This window comes from Lagopus leucura, unplaced genomic scaffold, assembly GCF_019238085.1.
Source record: "Lagopus leucura isolate 7727_CA_CO unplaced genomic scaffold, USGS_WTPT01 Super-Scaffold_100009, whole genome shotgun sequence".
NCBI lineage: Eukaryota > Metazoa > Chordata > Aves > Galliformes > Phasianidae > Lagopus > Lagopus leucura.
The window spans coordinates 4,797,549-4,814,521 of record NW_024962266.1 but is presented as its reverse complement, the minus strand read 5'-3'; the positions used below and the strand labels follow the sequence as shown (position 1 = coordinate 4,814,521).

At 51.9% G+C, this 16,973-nt stretch overlaps 3 protein-coding genes across 9 annotated transcripts; 2 read left to right on the top strand and 1 right to left on the bottom strand.

Moving 5' to 3' along the window:
• The first annotated feature begins 236 nt into the window (after positions 1-236).
• On the top strand, positions 237-2,573 carry LRRC52 (leucine rich repeat containing 52). Its single transcript, XM_042873385.1, has 2 exons — positions 237-1,043; positions 2,200-2,573. The coding sequence occupies exons 1-2, from the start codon at positions 419-421 to the stop codon at positions 2,451-2,453; spliced, it is 879 nt and encodes a 292-aa protein (XP_042729319.1). The 5' UTR covers positions 237-418; the 3' UTR covers positions 2,454-2,573.
• A 464-nt stretch (positions 2,574-3,037) lies between these two features.
• On the bottom strand, positions 3,038-16,643 carry ALDH9A1 (aldehyde dehydrogenase 9 family member A1). Of its 6 annotated transcripts, XR_006179350.1 has the most exons (13): positions 16,447-16,642; positions 15,937-16,082; positions 14,853-14,982; positions 14,417-14,551; positions 13,531-13,727; positions 12,867-13,007; positions 12,010-12,198; positions 11,644-11,731; positions 11,261-11,402; positions 10,641-10,753; positions 10,117-10,275; positions 3,227-3,287; positions 3,038-3,137 (listed from the first exon to the last, which is right to left on the bottom strand). XR_006179350.1 is itself a non-coding variant. In XM_042873383.1 (11 exons), the coding sequence occupies exons 1-11, from the start codon at positions 16,607-16,609 to the stop codon at positions 8,352-8,354; spliced, it is 1,449 nt and encodes a 482-aa protein (XP_042729317.1). In that variant the 5' UTR covers positions 16,610-16,643; the 3' UTR covers positions 7,774-8,351. The 6 variants fall into 6 exon arrangements, 3 of the variants coding, with proteins under 3 accessions (XP_042729317.1, XP_042729316.1, XP_042729318.1); XR_006179349.1 differs by having other exon boundaries at positions 3,038-3,287; XR_006179348.1 differs by lacking the exons at positions 3,038-3,137; positions 3,227-3,287 and adding an exon at positions 7,774-8,356.
• MGST3 (microsomal glutathione S-transferase 3) lies at positions 3,720-9,190 on the top strand. Of its 2 annotated transcripts, none has more exons than XM_042873387.1 (6): positions 3,720-3,766; positions 6,058-6,181; positions 6,820-6,893; positions 7,251-7,308; positions 8,271-8,343; positions 8,969-9,190. In XM_042873387.1, the coding sequence occupies exons 2-6, from the start codon at positions 6,065-6,067 to the stop codon at positions 9,076-9,078; spliced, it is 432 nt and encodes a 143-aa protein (XP_042729321.1). In that variant the 5' UTR covers positions 3,720-3,766; positions 6,058-6,064; the 3' UTR covers positions 9,079-9,190. The 2 variants fall into 2 exon arrangements, with proteins under 2 accessions (XP_042729321.1, XP_042729320.1); XM_042873386.1 differs by having other exon boundaries at positions 3,737-3,820.
• Positions 16,644-16,973: the final 330 nt, after the last annotated feature.

Sequence of the window (16,973 nt, the reverse complement as noted above, 5' to 3'; positions counted from 1 at the left end):
GTTAGGTGGCGGGGCCGGCTGAGGAGCTGGGGGGAGTGGCGGGAAGGGCGGTGGCTGCTCGGCTGGCGCTTCGCGCCCGCAGCTGCGTGACGGCTACCGGCCTGCGCCGGGAAGGCGGGTCCGGGGCTTGCATCCGCTCGGCAAAGCCGAAAGGAGCGGTGGTTTGAAAACTTTGGTTGGCCGGAGAGCTCTCAGAGTGGCGCCCGGCTGCTGGCATCGCAGCTACGGTGGCGTAGCGAGGCGCTACTCCGCCCTTCTGCGCGCAGAGAGCCGCGAAGCTGGGCTCGGCTTCCAGCCGGGCAGCCTGCCAGCCAGTCAGGTGAGTCGCCGATGTAGAGCACGTCCCAGCGGACACCCGTCTCCTCAGCGTCTCCTGCCGCGGTCCCCCGGGGGCTGAGCGGTGCGGGAGCGGCGGGCCATGTCTCCCGCAGGTAGATGGCGGCCCCTGGGCCTCGTGTTCCTCTTGGGGATGGGGATGGCATCGGGGAATAGCGGCTGCCCGAGTGGGTGCAGCTGTCGGTACCTGGAGGTGAACTGCACCGGACGGCAGCTGCAGGAGTTCCCCGCAGCCATCCCGCTGGACACGAGGCAGCTGATCCTGGCGGCAAACAACGTCTCGTACCTGCCGGCGGTGGAACTGAGCTTCCTGGCGGATCTGGTGTACCTGGACTGCCGGAAGAACCTGTTGGGAGATGACCTGGATTTCACTTTCGTTGGTGTGGTCAAGCTCGTCTACCTGGACCTCAGCTTCAACAACCTGACGCAGGTCACCTTCAGCACCTTCTCACAGCTCCTCAGCCTGGTTGTGTTGAAGATCTCGGACAATCCCAACCTTGTAGCAATAGAGAAGGATGCTTTTGCCAACAACACCTGGCTGAGGCACCTGGATGTGAGCCGGACTGGTTTAACATTCCTAGATGCCAGCACCGTCCAGGTCCTGCCCAACCTGAGGATTCTGGGGCTTTCTGACAACCTGTGGCACTGCAACTGTTCCTTTTTGGACTTCATCACCTGGATGACAGAGAGCAGAGTTCATTTTCCAGGTGAGGGCTGTGTGAGCAGGATTCCTCTCCTCTCCGTTCTGTTCCTGGGTGGAATGGACAGGACCCTCTGATCTCTTTTCATTCAGCTCATTGGGGCAGCGCCACTGCCTGTCAGCCACGCATCTCACCATCAGCTGTTGCACAAAGCACTGATCAGAGCAGCAGGGCTACACACTTTCCACCCTCAGTCACACTTGCTCACATCCTCAGGACAGTAGGGGAGGTACAAAACACCTGGCAGCAGGCTCAGGAGGTATCACTGTGCCTATGAGTCACAGCACCCTGCCGCCACAATGCCAAGAATGAGCAGCTGGCTCAGGGCAGATATGCTCCGGGAAAGCTATTTCTCTGAATGTCCTGCCTTTTCTCCATCTGCTCTGATCTTCTGTTGCTGTTGCAGTGTTGGTGTGTCTGTAGTGGCCAATTAGTCCCCTTTGTGATCAGTAGAAATGCTTGCAGTGCTGGTCTGTTCCTCTCTCTCCTCACCTCCCTGGAACAGCCCCTCCAGCCCTGAGCTCTCCATTGTTGATCCTGTCCCATTAGCTCAAATACTGCCTGTGTTCAGAAAGGAAAGCCAGCATCTATTATCTCACAGCCTGCACTGGAATTTGACAGGACATAGGCAGTATTTCCCTGGAACTGAATCATTCCTGAGTTTCCCCTCTCTCACAGTTGCAGGTGAAACTGTGCCTAATTGCAAACCACTCCAGTTTCCAAACTTGACTCCCAGTGTGCAAGCCTTATGGCTCTAGTCTAAAAAGACCTCTTTCCCTTTAGCCTTGTCACTTAAAAAGGTGTTTGAGGCTTTAAAATAATGACAAATGCTCTTATATTGAAACAAAAGTGCTCGATCAGCAGAGATGAACAGCACAGCTACTGCAGTTTGTCATAATCCAAACAGTGCCATAATAATCCAAACAGAAATATTTTCCTTGGAGGCACTGCCACGGAAATCATTCTGGCAGGCTGGTGGTTGTGGCTTGGCCAAACTCTGGCTGATTTCTCCTAGGCTATGAAGGGAGAAGGACATGAAGCGTGGAGAAATTTTCCAGCAGTTTAGCAAACTCCTCCATCACTCTTCTAGCAGTGATGTTTCCTGCTCACTAGTGTCTTAGACACAGGCAAAAGAGTTTTGCTTTGCTTTTTTCCTCTGCAGACGCCAACAACATCACCTGCTACACACCAGAAGCCCTTCGTGCCTTGAAGATGCCTGCAGCAGAGGTACAGCTGTACTCCAGCTGCCAGACCCACCTGCACAAGCACGACTACATCTTTCTGTGTTTCATTGGCTTCTGCATATTCTTTGCTGGCACTGTGGTGGCCTGGCTGGCTGGCATCTGTGCCGTCATCTACCAAATCCACAGTTCAAAGGAGGAGGAGGAAGAAGAGGAGAAAGATGCAGCCACTTAGGGTCAGCCCTACAAACCTTTCCGGATGCTGTCCTGGGAACTGAAGGCAGGCCCTTCTGAGTGATTTCCCAAACTTTATACGCAAATTTTTTGAAGTGAAATAAAGCCACAAGAGAAGATATTCTCTGTGCTCCAGTTTTACTCACAGTGCCACCGCTGCGTTTCTTCTTCCAGTGAGACTCAGGACTTTGGCAAAATGTTCAGTGTGAGCCACAGGAGGTGTGGACAGTGCCATGCAGCAACCAGCAGCATTTACAATCCTGCTTTCTCACGAGACCACGGAAAAGCAGGGCCAGCATGCAGCCTGTCCTGCCACAGGGACAGGTCCCAGCAGCCAGGGAGCTCACCAGGGCCTTTTTGGCCACACTGGGGCAGCCTAGATAGCTTACTTCTGCTACAGGGAATCTGAGAGCCTCTGCTGTGGAAAGGCAGAACAGAGAGGTTCAGAGCAGGTCTTCTGTGGGCCTGGGATCCCACTGGGTCCTTCTTGCTTCTCCATTCTACCTGTTACAGCAGAAGACACCACCGGTCCCCCTGTACCTCCACTGGACTGTGAGCATTTACAGAACCAAGTTTTGTGTCACATAACCCTAGAAGTGACTTTATTTTGAATGTAAGAAATACCTCTCACATGCAATCCAAGTGTTCTTGGAGATGGCTTGTGTTTCCGTCCCAAGTCCCAGGGCTGCACGTTCAGGGCAGAACAAAGGGAGGTGTAAATAAGATCCTTCATATCACTAGCACAGGTAATTGCCAGGAGTGGTGTCTGCTTACTTGAACAAGTGCAGTGGCTGCACGTGTGAAGCATTGGCTTCTCATCCGAAACCAGCTGGATCTGATGGAGGAAAAGGGAAAAGCGGGATTTTAGCAGGCACGATACAAATTAATACGCCGTTAATACAGCCATTAAACTGCGGCAGGTCTGCCGACCGCGAATCAAAGCTGAAATCCTAGGACCACAGAATAGTTTAGGTTGCAAGAGACCTTAAAGATCCTCACCCCATGGGCTGTCTGCTCCCAGCTCAGCTGCTCGGGGCACATTAATGGCGTGGGGGCACCTCCAGGGATGGGGCACCCACACCTCCGGGCAGCAGCGCCGGCGCTTTTTATTATTTAGAGTGCATGGCAGTAATAGGAAGGAACACGCAGCAGACAAAACGCGCCCTCGCCCCCATACGAAGTCCCGCCGTTCTCCCCCGGCCAATCCCCCTCTCGCAGCCCGGCGCGGTGCGCCCCGCCTGGGGGCGCGGCCAGACCAGGCCCGGCCCCGCTCCGCCCCGCGGCGTCCCGGGCTGCTCTGCGCCGCAGGCTGTGGTGAGTGCGGGCCGGGCTGCTGCCGCGGGGCGTAGCGGAGCTTCCGGGAGTTCGGTAGGCTGATGTCTGAGCGTGGTGAAGTGGGGGAAAAATAGAGCCGGTGCGGGGGAACTCCCCCCCCCCCCCCCCAGGCGGGACAAAGGGCTCTGCAGGCTGGGTTGGAAGGCTGGGCTGGTGGTGCGATCAGAACCCGAGCGTGGCTCTGCATGGGGAGGCTTCGTTAGCTCTGCTGATTCATAACAGTTGCGATTATAGTTGGTTACGTATGAATATAGGATTAAAGTGCCTACAGGAAAGCTGGGGAGGGACTTTTTATATAAAAAGGCAGGAAGCGACAGGATGAGGGAAAATGGCTTTAAACTGGAAGACGATAGATTTAGACTAGGTATGAGAAAGAAATTCTTTACTGTGATGATGGTGAGACACTAGCACAGGTTGCCCAGCGAGGTTGTGAATGCCCCCTCCCTGGAACATTCAAAACCAGGCTGGATGGGGCTGCAAGCAACATGGTCTGGTGGGAGGCATTCCTATCTACAGCAGGAGGGGTGGAACTAGATGGTCTTAAAGGTCCCTTCCAACCTAGACCATTCTGTGATTCTATATGCAGCAAACCTGGGAAGAATTGTTGCTGGGAGCACTTTTGCATTCCTCAGCCTGTGCTGTGTCATGCTCCGGTGTCCCTCGGCTGTGTGGGTCCAGCCTGAGCCATTGCTGCGTGGAAGATAAAAATTGAGGCTTGTGCAGGGCAGTAGTACTTGTCAGCAGAGTCCTTGCAGCTGTGGACAAAGGTTGCTGAGCTGCAAAAGCATCAGGAAGCAGCCACAAGGCGTGCAGGCAGGGAACTGAAAGTCATGATGACTTTGATTTGCTTTAGCTTCAGGTTACGGGAGCACAGGCTTACTGTTTGGCTTTAGATCAGTAGCACGAGTAGCACTCTGTAACATCTGGCTTAATGCTTACTGCAACCAAACGGTGCTTTTTGCTACCAACATAAAAGATAAAATCCCAACTTACAGCTTTATGAAAGCAAAAGGCTTTGTCCTTGCTGCTGAGGCCAAGGACAAGCCTGGAATGTGAAGGGGGAAGTAAAACAACTGACCTGTTCTGCCAGGTCAGGGAATGTCCCACACCTTCTATGTGCCATCCCTAAGGTGCTCACCTCTATTACATATGGGTGCAGCTGATATTTTTTGATTACTTAAGGCTTTCCAGCATTCTTATTAATATTTCTTTACCAAACTGCATGTGGACAAAACCAGCAGGTTTCTTCTTGCTCCACCAGCCATAATCTTTTTGCAATTAAGAGGTAAAAACCTTTGCTCCCTTAAGATTGATCCTTTGTGAGGAGCATTGGTGCTGTTGCAATACGAGGGCTGGCTGCACTGCTTCCTTGTTGAGGTGTGATGCTTTTCCCTCACACTGTCAGATTGTGCTGCTGGGACAGTGCCAGAGGCACCAAAGCCTTGCATCGCTGAAATAGGCTTTGGTTAAAGTTTAATTTCCAACTTGTCTCTCATTCCCACATCATGCCTGGTCTTCACTTTGAATTTATGGCAATGGCTTGTGTTTGCAGCATCCTTTAGTGGGGAATTACATAGATTTAATTCCTACTGAATGAAAAAACATCTTTGCTTTGTTCTGAGTCTCTGCCCTGGCTGCGTTTGGTGACCTCTAGTTCCACTGTCAGAAGTGAACCAGCAGTTTCTGTCCACCTTCTCTAGCTTTTAGACTTTTTGAATACAACCTTGTTTGTTTGCTCTCTTTATCCCAGAGTCTTGGCTTGCTGGGTTGTTTCCCACATAGAAGCTGTTGTAGATATTTGAACATCTGACCCATTCCCAATTTATGCTCTAAGCTTTATAGGGTGGTGGGACAAGAACTGGCCACGCTACTCAGGCTGGAGTTAAACGAGCTTCACACAGTGACATAATCAGATTTGCTGACCTGGTCTCTAATCTGACTGTGGAGTCATTTCTGCAAGTGCAGGTCGTGCCTGCATCCTGAGCACAGGACAGGATGAGTTACAGCAGCGCCCACCACCTCTCCTTGATTTCAGGCAGCACAAGGACCAGGCTGCAGGAAGGGAGGAGCCTTTGGTGCATTAGAGAGGACAGGAGTGCTACGGGATGTGGTCAGACAGCCAGAGCTGATGGGACCTTTTCTTCAGCCAGTTCTTGTGCTAGGATAACTCTCAGCAATTGTTAGGCCCAGACACGTACACACGCACACTTCTACATGTGTTGAGCTCCAGTCACACCCTGCAATAGTAACGGGCTCTCTTTTTCTCCCAGCACCAAGATGGCTGTTCTCTCCAAAGAGTATGGCTACGTGATCCTGACAGGGGCTGCCAGCTTCGTCTTGGTGATGCATCTCGCTGTGAACGTGGGGAAGGCACGCAAGAAGTACAATGTGGAGGTGAGTCCCCCTTTTCAGCCTCAAGCAGAGGGACCAGGGATATCACAGCCTGTTTGCAGAGGAGCGCCAGCCAGCCTGCTTTATTGCTCCTTCTCTTTTTTTTCCCCTCCCCAACCCAGAAGGGCATACAGCCCTTGCCTGCCTTAGCTGCACCTCTGTAGATAAGCGTGGTGACACCTTGGTTATTTTGGGTTGACCTGCTGACTCCTCCTGCCCCACAGTGTGAGTGCAGAAGGGATGAAGCTGGCATTCTAGCTCTCCAGACTGGAGCAGACAAGGCAGAAATCAGGGTTTGGCAGATAAGATGCTTGGCACTGAGCCGAGACAGCTGAAATCACAAGACTTTCAGCTTCAGAAACTATGATGAGCAAGAAACCACACAGTCTTTCTCCCTGCAGAGAGGACAGACGTGATGTTGGGAACAAGGGCATCTCAGTGGAACACAAGCATACAGGGAGCAAAGCAGTTTCACACAAGGAGCTGTGGGCAGGGAGTCAGGCTCTAACTTGCCACAGCAAGTCAGTTCTCCAAGCAGCAGCACAGCACTGCGCTCCCTGAGGAGATGCAGCACGTGCACCATGCTGCTGGAGGAGGTTGGCTGCACTTGCTTATCTTCTGCTCTTGGCTTTCTTTGGCAGTATCCAACCATGTACAGCACAGATCCTGAGAATGGGAAAATATTCAACTGCATCCAGCGTGCGCACCAGAACACGTGAGTACCACGTGTGAGTTTGTACTGCCACAGCTAACAGGAGCCAGGCTGCAGTGCTACAGCAAAGGGTGCTGGGAGGAACAACTGGTTTAGCTGGTGGTAGGCTGTATTTAGCAGTGGGTCAAGGCACAAAATGGAAAAGAGCGGATGGGTGGCCTCAGACAGAGCTGAAGTCTATGGAAGTCTGTGTGTGCTGCACTTCATTTTGTGCCTCAATTTCTGGCCACAGCATGGAGCATGAAGACTAACAAGTCAGGCCCATCAAGTACCCTGGCAGGGGATGTTTGCAACTGCATTTCTAGATATCCTCTTTACAGGCCACTTGAAGACAAGTATAACGTTCTTTCTTATTTTCAGACTGGAAGTTTACCCTTCCTTCCTGTTCTTCTTAGCCACTGGTGGAATCTACCACCCGGTAAGTGACTGTGGCATGCAGGTCCACACAACTGAACTTACTCTGTGACTCAGAGCAGGCACGAGGCCAAGCTCACCCAGCTGAAGGCAGCCAGGCTGTTTCCTAACCCCACCTCATTCCACAGCCATGCCATGCAGTGGAACCACAAGTACTTTCACCACTGATGCTTCAGCCAGTAAGCCTCTTTCCTCCCCATAAGGGTTCTTTGTCAGACAAACTGAAGCATCCACAGCCTCCAATTTGCAAGTGAGGAGTGTCCACACAACCTTGTCTGGTTCTCTCAAGCCTGCAGGACTAATCAGCAGCTGTTTTTATAGAGGGTGGGAACCTTTCACCTCCTTTTAAACACGCACTTTAAAGAAGAGTTTGTCTGATAAGAATAGCTGAGGAACATTTCAATCTTCCCACCCACTTTCACCACCAAAGGAAGCATGTGGAGGATGATAAAAAAAAAAAAAGCCTAGATTGTTTCAAAATGAAAGCTGTAGAATACTTTTGAGGAGGCAGGCATGTGGGAGAGACTAAAGCCAGCAGATTTTCTTCACCACCGACAGACATATCAGGTTCTTCTTGAAAGTTTCTTTTCAGAAAGGAAAGGAAGGAGCATTAAGTAAATCTAGCAAACTGATGTCACATTGCATCATGCTCTAAATGAAGAGGCAGTGTGGAAGTCCTCCTGCTGCAGGTGTTGCAAACACATACACCTGCTTGCAGCAACAAAGCAGCACTTGGGAAGGCTCTGCAGCACAGCACCATAGGTGTCATGAAAGCGATTCCAATCCGACTCACTGTGGCTTCCACTATCAGCCACACACCTCTCCCAGGCTGACTCCCAGTTGTTGTAGCAGGGCCAGGACCCACGCTGTAGTTTGTGGTCACTCCTTGAAGCAGGGCTGCTCTAACAGCTGAGCAGGTGCAAGCAGCAAGTCTCCACAACTTTAATGCTTCTCCTTTCTCTCCAGCGGATTTCCACAGGGCTCAGCATTGCCTGGATCCTTGGCAGACTCCTGTATGCCCACGGATACTACACAGGAGGTGGGTCTTTACCCTGTAGAACAGAAGGTGCTTAGAAACTAAAGCCTCCTCCTGTGATGTCTGGGCTCTTTTCTCCAGTTCCTGCCAAACAGGCAGCATAAAGCTTCCAGTCACAGTGCAGGTCCACAAACTGCTACCTCTGCATTGTGTTTTTCCTGCTGTTATTAAGAGCGCTACTTTAATAACAGACACAGACAGAGGGCAGCTGCACAGCACAAGCTGGTAGTTGCCGTTGTGCCCAGATTAATGTCTAGGTCCTGCTCCCTCTTTCAGGAGAGGCTAATCTTTGATGGTATTTTTGACTATTGCACACACATTCCCTGCCCAAGGGGAAGGAGCCTAACTGACTCCAAGTATGTTAGGCCACTACTTGCACAGTGACTTGAAACAAACCGCACTAGGGGGGATGAATAACTTGGGGCATCTGACTTTGCACTGCACTTGGTTCTGGTCTGTCACACGCAGAGCAGTGTCCCAGCCTTCCTTTCTGAAGGTCTGCGAAAGCTAAATACACTTGTATTACCTCAAGTGCTGGGAAGGTGGAAGCAGCCCTGCAGTGCTGGGAGCAGCCTGGCTGAGAAAGCTGGCTACTGCTGTTGAACTGACAAGACGTGTCCTTTTCCAGAGCCAAAAAATCGAAGGAGAGGGGCCCTTGGTTCAGCTGCACTCATTGGGCTGGTGGGCACAGGTGTGTATTCAGCTTTCCAGCACCTTGGTTGGATCTGCCCGGACTAACTGACCATCATCATGGCTGCCTGGGAAACCAGAGGGATTTCTTGTTGTAGAACATTTCATTGCCTGTTTTTTTTCCCTCCTCATTCAATAAAATGAAGTTGTCAGTTCTGCACTTTCATTCTGAAGTTACAGAGGGCCAGCTAAAGAAGTCTGGCAGAAAACCAGCACGATTCTGATTTTATGGGACCGATCAGGCAGGGATGCTCCAGCTTTTCTGACTTTGGTGAATGAAAAGCAATCCTATAAACCATTTGTTTAACCTATCCAGCAACAGCCCAGTTCACACTCAAATCCTTTTTCTGGACTCCTCACATCATGTACTCTCCAATAAGATGTTCCAGAGTTAGTATTTATTTGATTGCTACAAAAGAAAAGATGTGAGCAAACATTTAAATTTGCTATTTTGTCATCACAGAATTACCATGTTTATAAAGGAAGGCCCAGAGAAAGGAAATCAAACAGCTTTTGATTAAGACAGGCAGCAATCTGTCTCATGTTAGAGCTCACTATCATTCTTGTTACGCTGTGCACTGTGTGTGGAGGCTATCTGCAGCAGTGCCTGTTGAAGCAGCATCAGCTCACCATCCCCACAGTATTGTGAGGCACACATAAAAGGCACAGAACTTATGTTCACAAGTGTGCTAGAGAAACAAATCCTAACCTGAAGGCTTTTACACAGCCAGAGAAGAGACAGAGCCAAGAGTTACTGGATGTTAACGTGCCTGAGAGCTTTTACACATACTGAGCAGGGTCACACTTGCTAAGAAGCCAGAACTGGAATTAACTAAGGGTGAAGGACAACAGCATTCAAGGTGCACTGGGTGAAGCAGCCTGGGCTGGGGCTCTGCCACTACCAAGCCTCTGGTAGCTGCAGGTGCTGCTGCTGAAAGCCAGGTCACTGTCTCCTGGTCTGAGGTCCCCATCTTCCACTAGAGAGCACAGAGGAGGCCCACAGACCGAGCTGTGTGTGTATGCTGCCCTTGCAGAAGCAGGATGGCTAAGAGCTGCTCTCATTCTGCCCCACTCCCAGGCACTTACAATTTTAGGGCACTTTACTGCTGTGTAAATGATCCACATTTCTCCTCAGATGGCCTCAGAGCCACTAAAACACGGATTCCACATCACCCATCTCCACGCAGACAGTCTTCAACTGCGAGTAATACTCGATGGCTGCCCGCCCATTCTCTCTGCCAAATCCTGCAGGGACAGGGCAGAAGTGAGTGCAACAGGCAGTGCCAAACACCACTCATAACCAGCACACAGCCATGCTGGGGAGAACACAAGCCACACTCAAAGCACAAGTGCAGCACACCTCATGGCAGCGCTCCCGACCAAGAACTGGATGAGCTTAGCAGCAAGGAAGGCTGTGTATATTAAAGCTCACCTCTGTGCTCACTCTGTACAAAGCCGTGAACCCTTCCACAGCTTCCCTTTCATTTCCCGGTGTGGTATCCGTGCCTTAGAGGCAATCACTGTGCCTGTCTGCCCCAGCAACAGGCTGCTCACATCTGCCATCACAGACATACAGAAGCTGAGTCCAGGGAAAGCCAAGCATTGCTCACCTGATGACTTGTATCCCCCGAAAGGCAGCTCCACAGGGCTGATGTTGTAGTTGTTAATGAAGCACATCCCAGCCTTGAGAGCAGCCACGACCCTGTGAGCCTTCTGGATATCCCTGCAGGAAAACGGCAGCTCAGCTGCAGCCCTTTCACCCCCTTATCCCCGAGACCCCCAGCAGGTTGCAGTGGTTTTTAGAGCCCAGCTTGCCCTACTCAGAGGATACAACACCTAATTCCCAAGGACGCTCAGCACAGTACTTCATTTGAGAGGGCAGGACAAGGACACCAGCAAAGCAGACTCCGGCAAGCAGCCAAGAGCCATCTTTGCACACATTCAGCAGCATGGCAGGCTCCTGGTGAATGTCTCCTGGAGGTGCAGGCAGGCAGGCAGCTGGCCAAGTGCAGGTTGGAAGGAGCCTGAAGGACAGCTGGGCCCACCTAACCTCCTCAGGAAAAAACAGGAGGTGATATGCAGTCATTTAAGAAGTTCCCTTCTGGCATTGTCTTGCTACAGCCTTCCTGGAGGAGGATATCCATGCCCATGCCAAACACTGTGAGAGGAACATCAAGTTGCTGCTGCTTTTCCCTACTCCTCCCCTCCCTAGACCGCTTCCCAGCTGTACCTGGTAAAGACACCGCCTGCCAGGCCAAATTTGGTGTTGTTGGCTCTCTCCACGACCTCCTCCTCTGTATCAAATGGCAGAATGGACATGACAGGCCCAAAGATCTCTTCCTGCACACACGTCATGTCGTCTCTGCAGTTCCCTGGAAGCATGGCAGCATTCAGAAGGAAGTTAGTGGCAGAGCCTGTGCATTCTGCAACCCACAGAGCCTTCGAGACAGCACTCAGCACTACACAGCTGCTGCTCCAGGTTCCACAGCTACCTCTGGTACACCTGTAGAAGTGCCTGCCCACACCACAGGCATTCAGAAATATAGGCACACAGCTTCATCTAGAAGAAACTCAGCAACATCCACACAATGCCACTAACAGGAAGGATCGTACCTAACACGCATGGTTGCATGTAGAAGCCATTCTTCAGCTTCGGGTCATCTGGTACATACAGGTCTCCCCCGCACAACACCTGAGCACCCTGAAAGAGAGGCAAGCAGAAAGTAGGCAGGCATGGCCATGCCATCCTGCCCGGCTGTTGCAGCTCTGGCTGGCCAACGCTCGCTGCCAGATTTACTCTCCCATCCAAGGAACCACATCAGGGCCTCCTCTGGTGCCTCTCCAGGTCAGGTATGCTGATGGAGCATCACTAGCAGATCAGGGCTTTCATTCACACTTCCTCTTTTCCAGCCCAGTCTGCTTGTCTGGAAAGAACAGGAGACATTTGAGGGCTGACACAAGGCAGCATCACAATCTCACCTGCTCCTTTGCCTGCTTTATAAAGCGCTGGACACGTTCCAGGTGGGGCCGGTTGATGAGGGCTCCCATCCGTGTGTCTTCCTGAAGTGGGTCTCCAACTTTGATTTTCTGGGTGCGTTTCACCACCTCCTTTGTGAAAGTGTCCAGTATTTTCCTCTCCACAAACACCCGCGTGCCATTGCAGCACACCTGGAATACAGAGCAAGCTGCTCAGAACACAGCACTTTGCAGTCTTTCATGCATGGGTTCTGCTACAGACTCTCAGAAAAGGCCCTTCACAGCTGCTAAAAAACAGCCAGCTTGACCTGGGGACAGTGAAGTTCCAGGGACAGCAGACAATTCTGCTCCTGACTGCATGGGACAGTCTATTCTGGATACAGCTCCACTGATGCCACCAGGTGGCTATAGTGTGTCACCGGCAGATAAGCTGACTGTTCAGTTCCCAGAGGTGAAACAGGTACACAGTTTGCCAACAAAACCTGCAGAAAACATGAAGAACCCAAACTTGGGGCCAACAGAGCCCCAGAAAGGTATGGCTCAGCATACTGGACTGGGACCTGCTCCCTCTCCAGAGGAAACTGCTTCTGAACTCTGTGCTCCAAAGTGGAACCCAGGGCACAGGAGTAGTTGCTCTGATCTGGGTACTGGGTGCCAGAGAGGCTCCACTTCAGGGAAAATGGTACAGGTGTCCATGCCCTGCTGGGACACCCTGCACTGGAGGTTCCTTTGTGACACTGCACAGGGAGATGTGTGGCAAGATAGCAGCTTCAGGGCATCCCTCACTACAGAAGGACAGGTTGGCTACCTCGACAGCTGTCTCTGGTCCCAAACCACAGCCTTGCCCCATGGATACACACCTCTCCCTGTGTGAGGAAGTTGGCCATGAGGGCTCCATTCACGGCGTTCTCCAGGGAGCAGTCTGAAAAGATGATAAGGGGGGATTTGCCCCCCAGCTCCAAGGTCACTGGTTTGATCCCTTTAGCTGCCATCTCCATGATCTGATAAGGACAAAGAGACAAGTGATGCACGGCCAACAAGGAGGCTGCAGGGAGGGTTCAAAGGGCAACATTTCCCTTTTTCTCAAACCTCAATTTATTCGTAAAATATTTTTAGGAACATTTCATTTGATTAGACTAAATGGAGGGTGGGAAATTCACAGGAAGTAGGCTACTTCTGAAACCAGCAGGCTGCACGCAGTCCAGCTGAACTATCACTGCCAGAAACGTTCACACATTTTCCCAGCTGGTTCATGCAGCCTCCTCCCCATGTGGATGCTCACTTGAGCAACTCAGAGCCCTCAAATGAACGAGTGAAGACAACCAAGGGGCCGCTCTGAAAGCCCTAAGTGCTTGAGCTCATGCCCAGTGCACTAACTGGGACTCCAGCATAACACTTCAAGCTCCTTGCTTGTCCCCAGGCATGCCAACTCACACCATATCCTTACACTCCTCACGCACATCAAGCTCCCCAGCACACTAGGAAGGCTGGTGCACAACCCCTCGTGTTCCCCCCAGTTCCCACCTTGACACCAGTGGGCACGCTGCCAGTGAAAGAGATTTTGGCCACATCTGGGTGGTGGCAGAGGAACTGTCCTGTGGCCGCTCCACCCTGCACCACATTGAAGAGCCCCTTAGGAGCACCAGCCTCTGTGAAGATCTCTGCCAACTTCAGCACAGAAATGGGGGTAAAAGGAGAGGGCTTGAAGACCATAGCGTTGCCTAAAGGAACCCAGACAGAAGCAAGGTGGGTTAACAACCAAAGTGCTTAGGGAAAAAAAAACAGACAAAAAACCCACCCAATACAATCACAGAATTGCAGGGGTTGGAAGGGACTTCCAGAGATCATCAAGTCCAACTGCCTGCCAAAGCAGGTTCCCTACAGCAGGTTGCACAGGTAGGCATCCAGGCAGGTCTTGAACATCTCCAGAGAAGGAGACTCCACAACCTCCCTGGGCAGCCTGTTCCAGTGCTCCGTCACCTCACTGTAAAGAATGAATTTGTTTCTGCTGATGTCAAAAATCTCTCCACCAAAGAGAAGAGGAAACATTTTTAGCTGAACTCTCTGCAATCAAAGAACGGAGAGAACTGCATCTCCTGTTGGGAAAGGTTGGGGAGATGGGGATGTTGGTCCTGTACTGCAGACATTTCCAGAGACATTTGTCCCTGGTACACAGCCAAGCCATCAGTCTCTTTCCTGATGCACTCACTGCCCCCTCAGCATCTGTCAGATTCACATTTCCTGTTCTTCCTTCCTGGAGGCTCTGCAAATCCTTCAGTGCCTCCTTCAAAGCAATCTCAGGGTCTGTAACTCCACCCTCCAAATCACTCTCCCCCACAGAATCCCCCGGCATCAAAGAGAAGCTTGAGTAGGCAGAAGGTCTAAAAGAGATCCGCTTTAGGGTCATTACCGCATGCCAGGGCTGGGGCAGACTTCCAGCAGGCAATCTGGAAGGGGTAATTCCAGGCTCCAATCCCTACACACACACCCAGGGGCTCCCTGCGAGTGTACCCAAAGGATCCCCCAGGAAGCTGGATGTGTTCACCTGCAAAGAGGACAAACAGACAGAAGTAAGAGAAGAACAAAGCCCCTTCCAGTTCAGTTAGAGCCCCTGAGGTTAGATCTCAAACTGGAAACGGACACAGCTTTTATGCCCAGCAAGCTCACAGGTGTGTCAGGGCCCACAAAGCACAGTAGCATTAAGTAGAGATCTCTGAAAATACTCCAGCATCTTCAGAAAAAGCATCTCTTAGAGAAACCAACGCCAAAGGTGCTCTTGTACAGCAGAAGTTAACCAAGGAACACCAGGACAAAAAGTAAAGAGCAAACTCCAATAAAGTTCTCACCGGCCAGAGATCCTGCCAGCCCTGCGTAATACTCCAGGCACTGCCAGGATATGTCAATATCCACTCTGGCTTCAAAGATGGATTTCCCATTGTTGATGGTTTCCAAGGTGGCAATTTCATCTCTCCTTTCCTGTGAGGATAACACCACAATGATTATACATCAAAGAAGCCCATAGCAGCACTCCACAAGGAGCTTCCCACAACTCTGCACAACTCTGAGGCTTTGCCTCAAGCTATCATCATCCCTAAAATGTACATTCCCAACTACCATTAATCAATTTTCCAATGGCGACTGATCACAGGTGAATGCCAGACAGCTGCTGGGTTCACTGCTCCTGCAGTCTTGCTTAACAGCTCTGCTTATCTAAAAGATTAGCAAACCTGAACAGAGAAGACAGATGGTAAACAGTGATTGGAATGCACAGAAATAAGGTGGAGGAAAGAGCAAACAGCAAGGATCTAAATAGATCCAGAGGACTCAGTGAAGGACGGCAAAACAAAGCAGCTGGGAAGCGTCCTTTAGCAGACTGTATCCCAGGCAGAAACATTCCCTGCTGTGGAAGTCTGGCAGAAGCAGAAGTTTGACTGAAAGAGAAAACAGTTCTCATTGCATACACACTGGGGAGAGGTTTGGTTTCTTACCAATGTCTCGATGGGGACTAATTTTGACATCTAAGAATGTGCTATCTCACAAACGAGTTTGTTATGAAGCCAGCATATCTGTACCCTCTGTTTCTCATGTGTTTATCTGGTGGTTTTTTATTGCTAAAGAAAGACACTCCAATCACGACAGCAGGGTCTGTCAAGCTGAAAGTTCAAGAATGTGTCAGTTACGCAACTTCAGCTTGGAAAATGCATGCCTTGCAATATCTGCACTGGATGGCTTCAGCTTTACGTCTTCTCACAGAGCAAAGCAGGGAAGAAGCTATAGGACACAGCGGCACGATAAGACCAAGCGCCCTGCCCAAAGCATCCCATTATCTGCTGGGCAAAGGTAGCTTTCAGCTCCTGCGTTCCATTGGAGCTCCTGGAGGGGGACAGAGGGTCAGAGCCAGCTGGGTGCACACACAGCCCTGTCCAGTACCCGGATGAGTCTGGCAGCCTCCAGCAGCACACGGCAGCGCTCCATGCCCGACATGCGGCTCCATGTCTGGAAGGCACTCTTGGCGCTCTGCACGGCCAGGTCCACCTCCTTCTCCCCGGAGCACAGCAGCTTGGTTATCACTCGGCCTGGGCACGTTGTAAACACAAAACAAGAAGTAAATCCCAGCAAAACAAGGCTTATCTTGCAGCAAAAGCCCGAGATCTCAGTCCCACCATAGAGCTTCACGGCTCCCACCCAAACCCACTCGGTCGTGGAGGAGCTCTGCAGCTCGGGAGGTGAAACCCAAAGCCTGCCCTCCTCCACAGCCACATTCCGGCCGCTCATCAGCTCCAATCTCTGCAGGTTTCTTCTTGAGCTCGTTACCCTCCCACCACCAGCACCAGGACCCGTCGTCACACACAGCTACGCCACCTGTCTTGCGCCGACCCATCCTACCCCCCTCGAGGCAAACGAACGAGTTAACCCCGAAGAAGTTCGGGCAGCACGTACCCGTGGCCGGCTCGTACACATCCTCGGTCTGCCGGCCGTCAACGGGTTCCACGCGGCCGCCCGCCCGGTAGTTGAGGGGCTGCTGCAGAGAGAAGGTGCCGGTGCTCATGGCGAGGCGGGGCTGCAGGCGGCAGAGCCGGGGCAGGAGGAACGCCAGCACCATGGGACGGCAGCGCGCACCGCCACGCCGACAGGGGGCTCCACGACGGCAAGTGGCTCCGCCCCGCGCCTGCGCACTGAACCCGCCACGTCTCCGGCGGTTGAGCGCCCCCTAGCGGCTCGGAGGAGACACCAGCGCTGATCCGCGCAGCAGCGCCGCCCAGCGGTAGCGGCACGGCTCCGGCTGCCCCTGCCGTGCAGGGTGCGCAGGTGGTTTGCTTTTTAATTTTTTTCCCCTTTCTATTTGGTGGATTTTTCGCAATTCAGTAGTTAAAGCTGCTCCTCTCTGGCTGCTGGGATTAGAGATTCCCACTGCACTGCTGCATCAAGCTGCTGACAGCAGGAAGCAACCTGCTTCCAGCACAGCA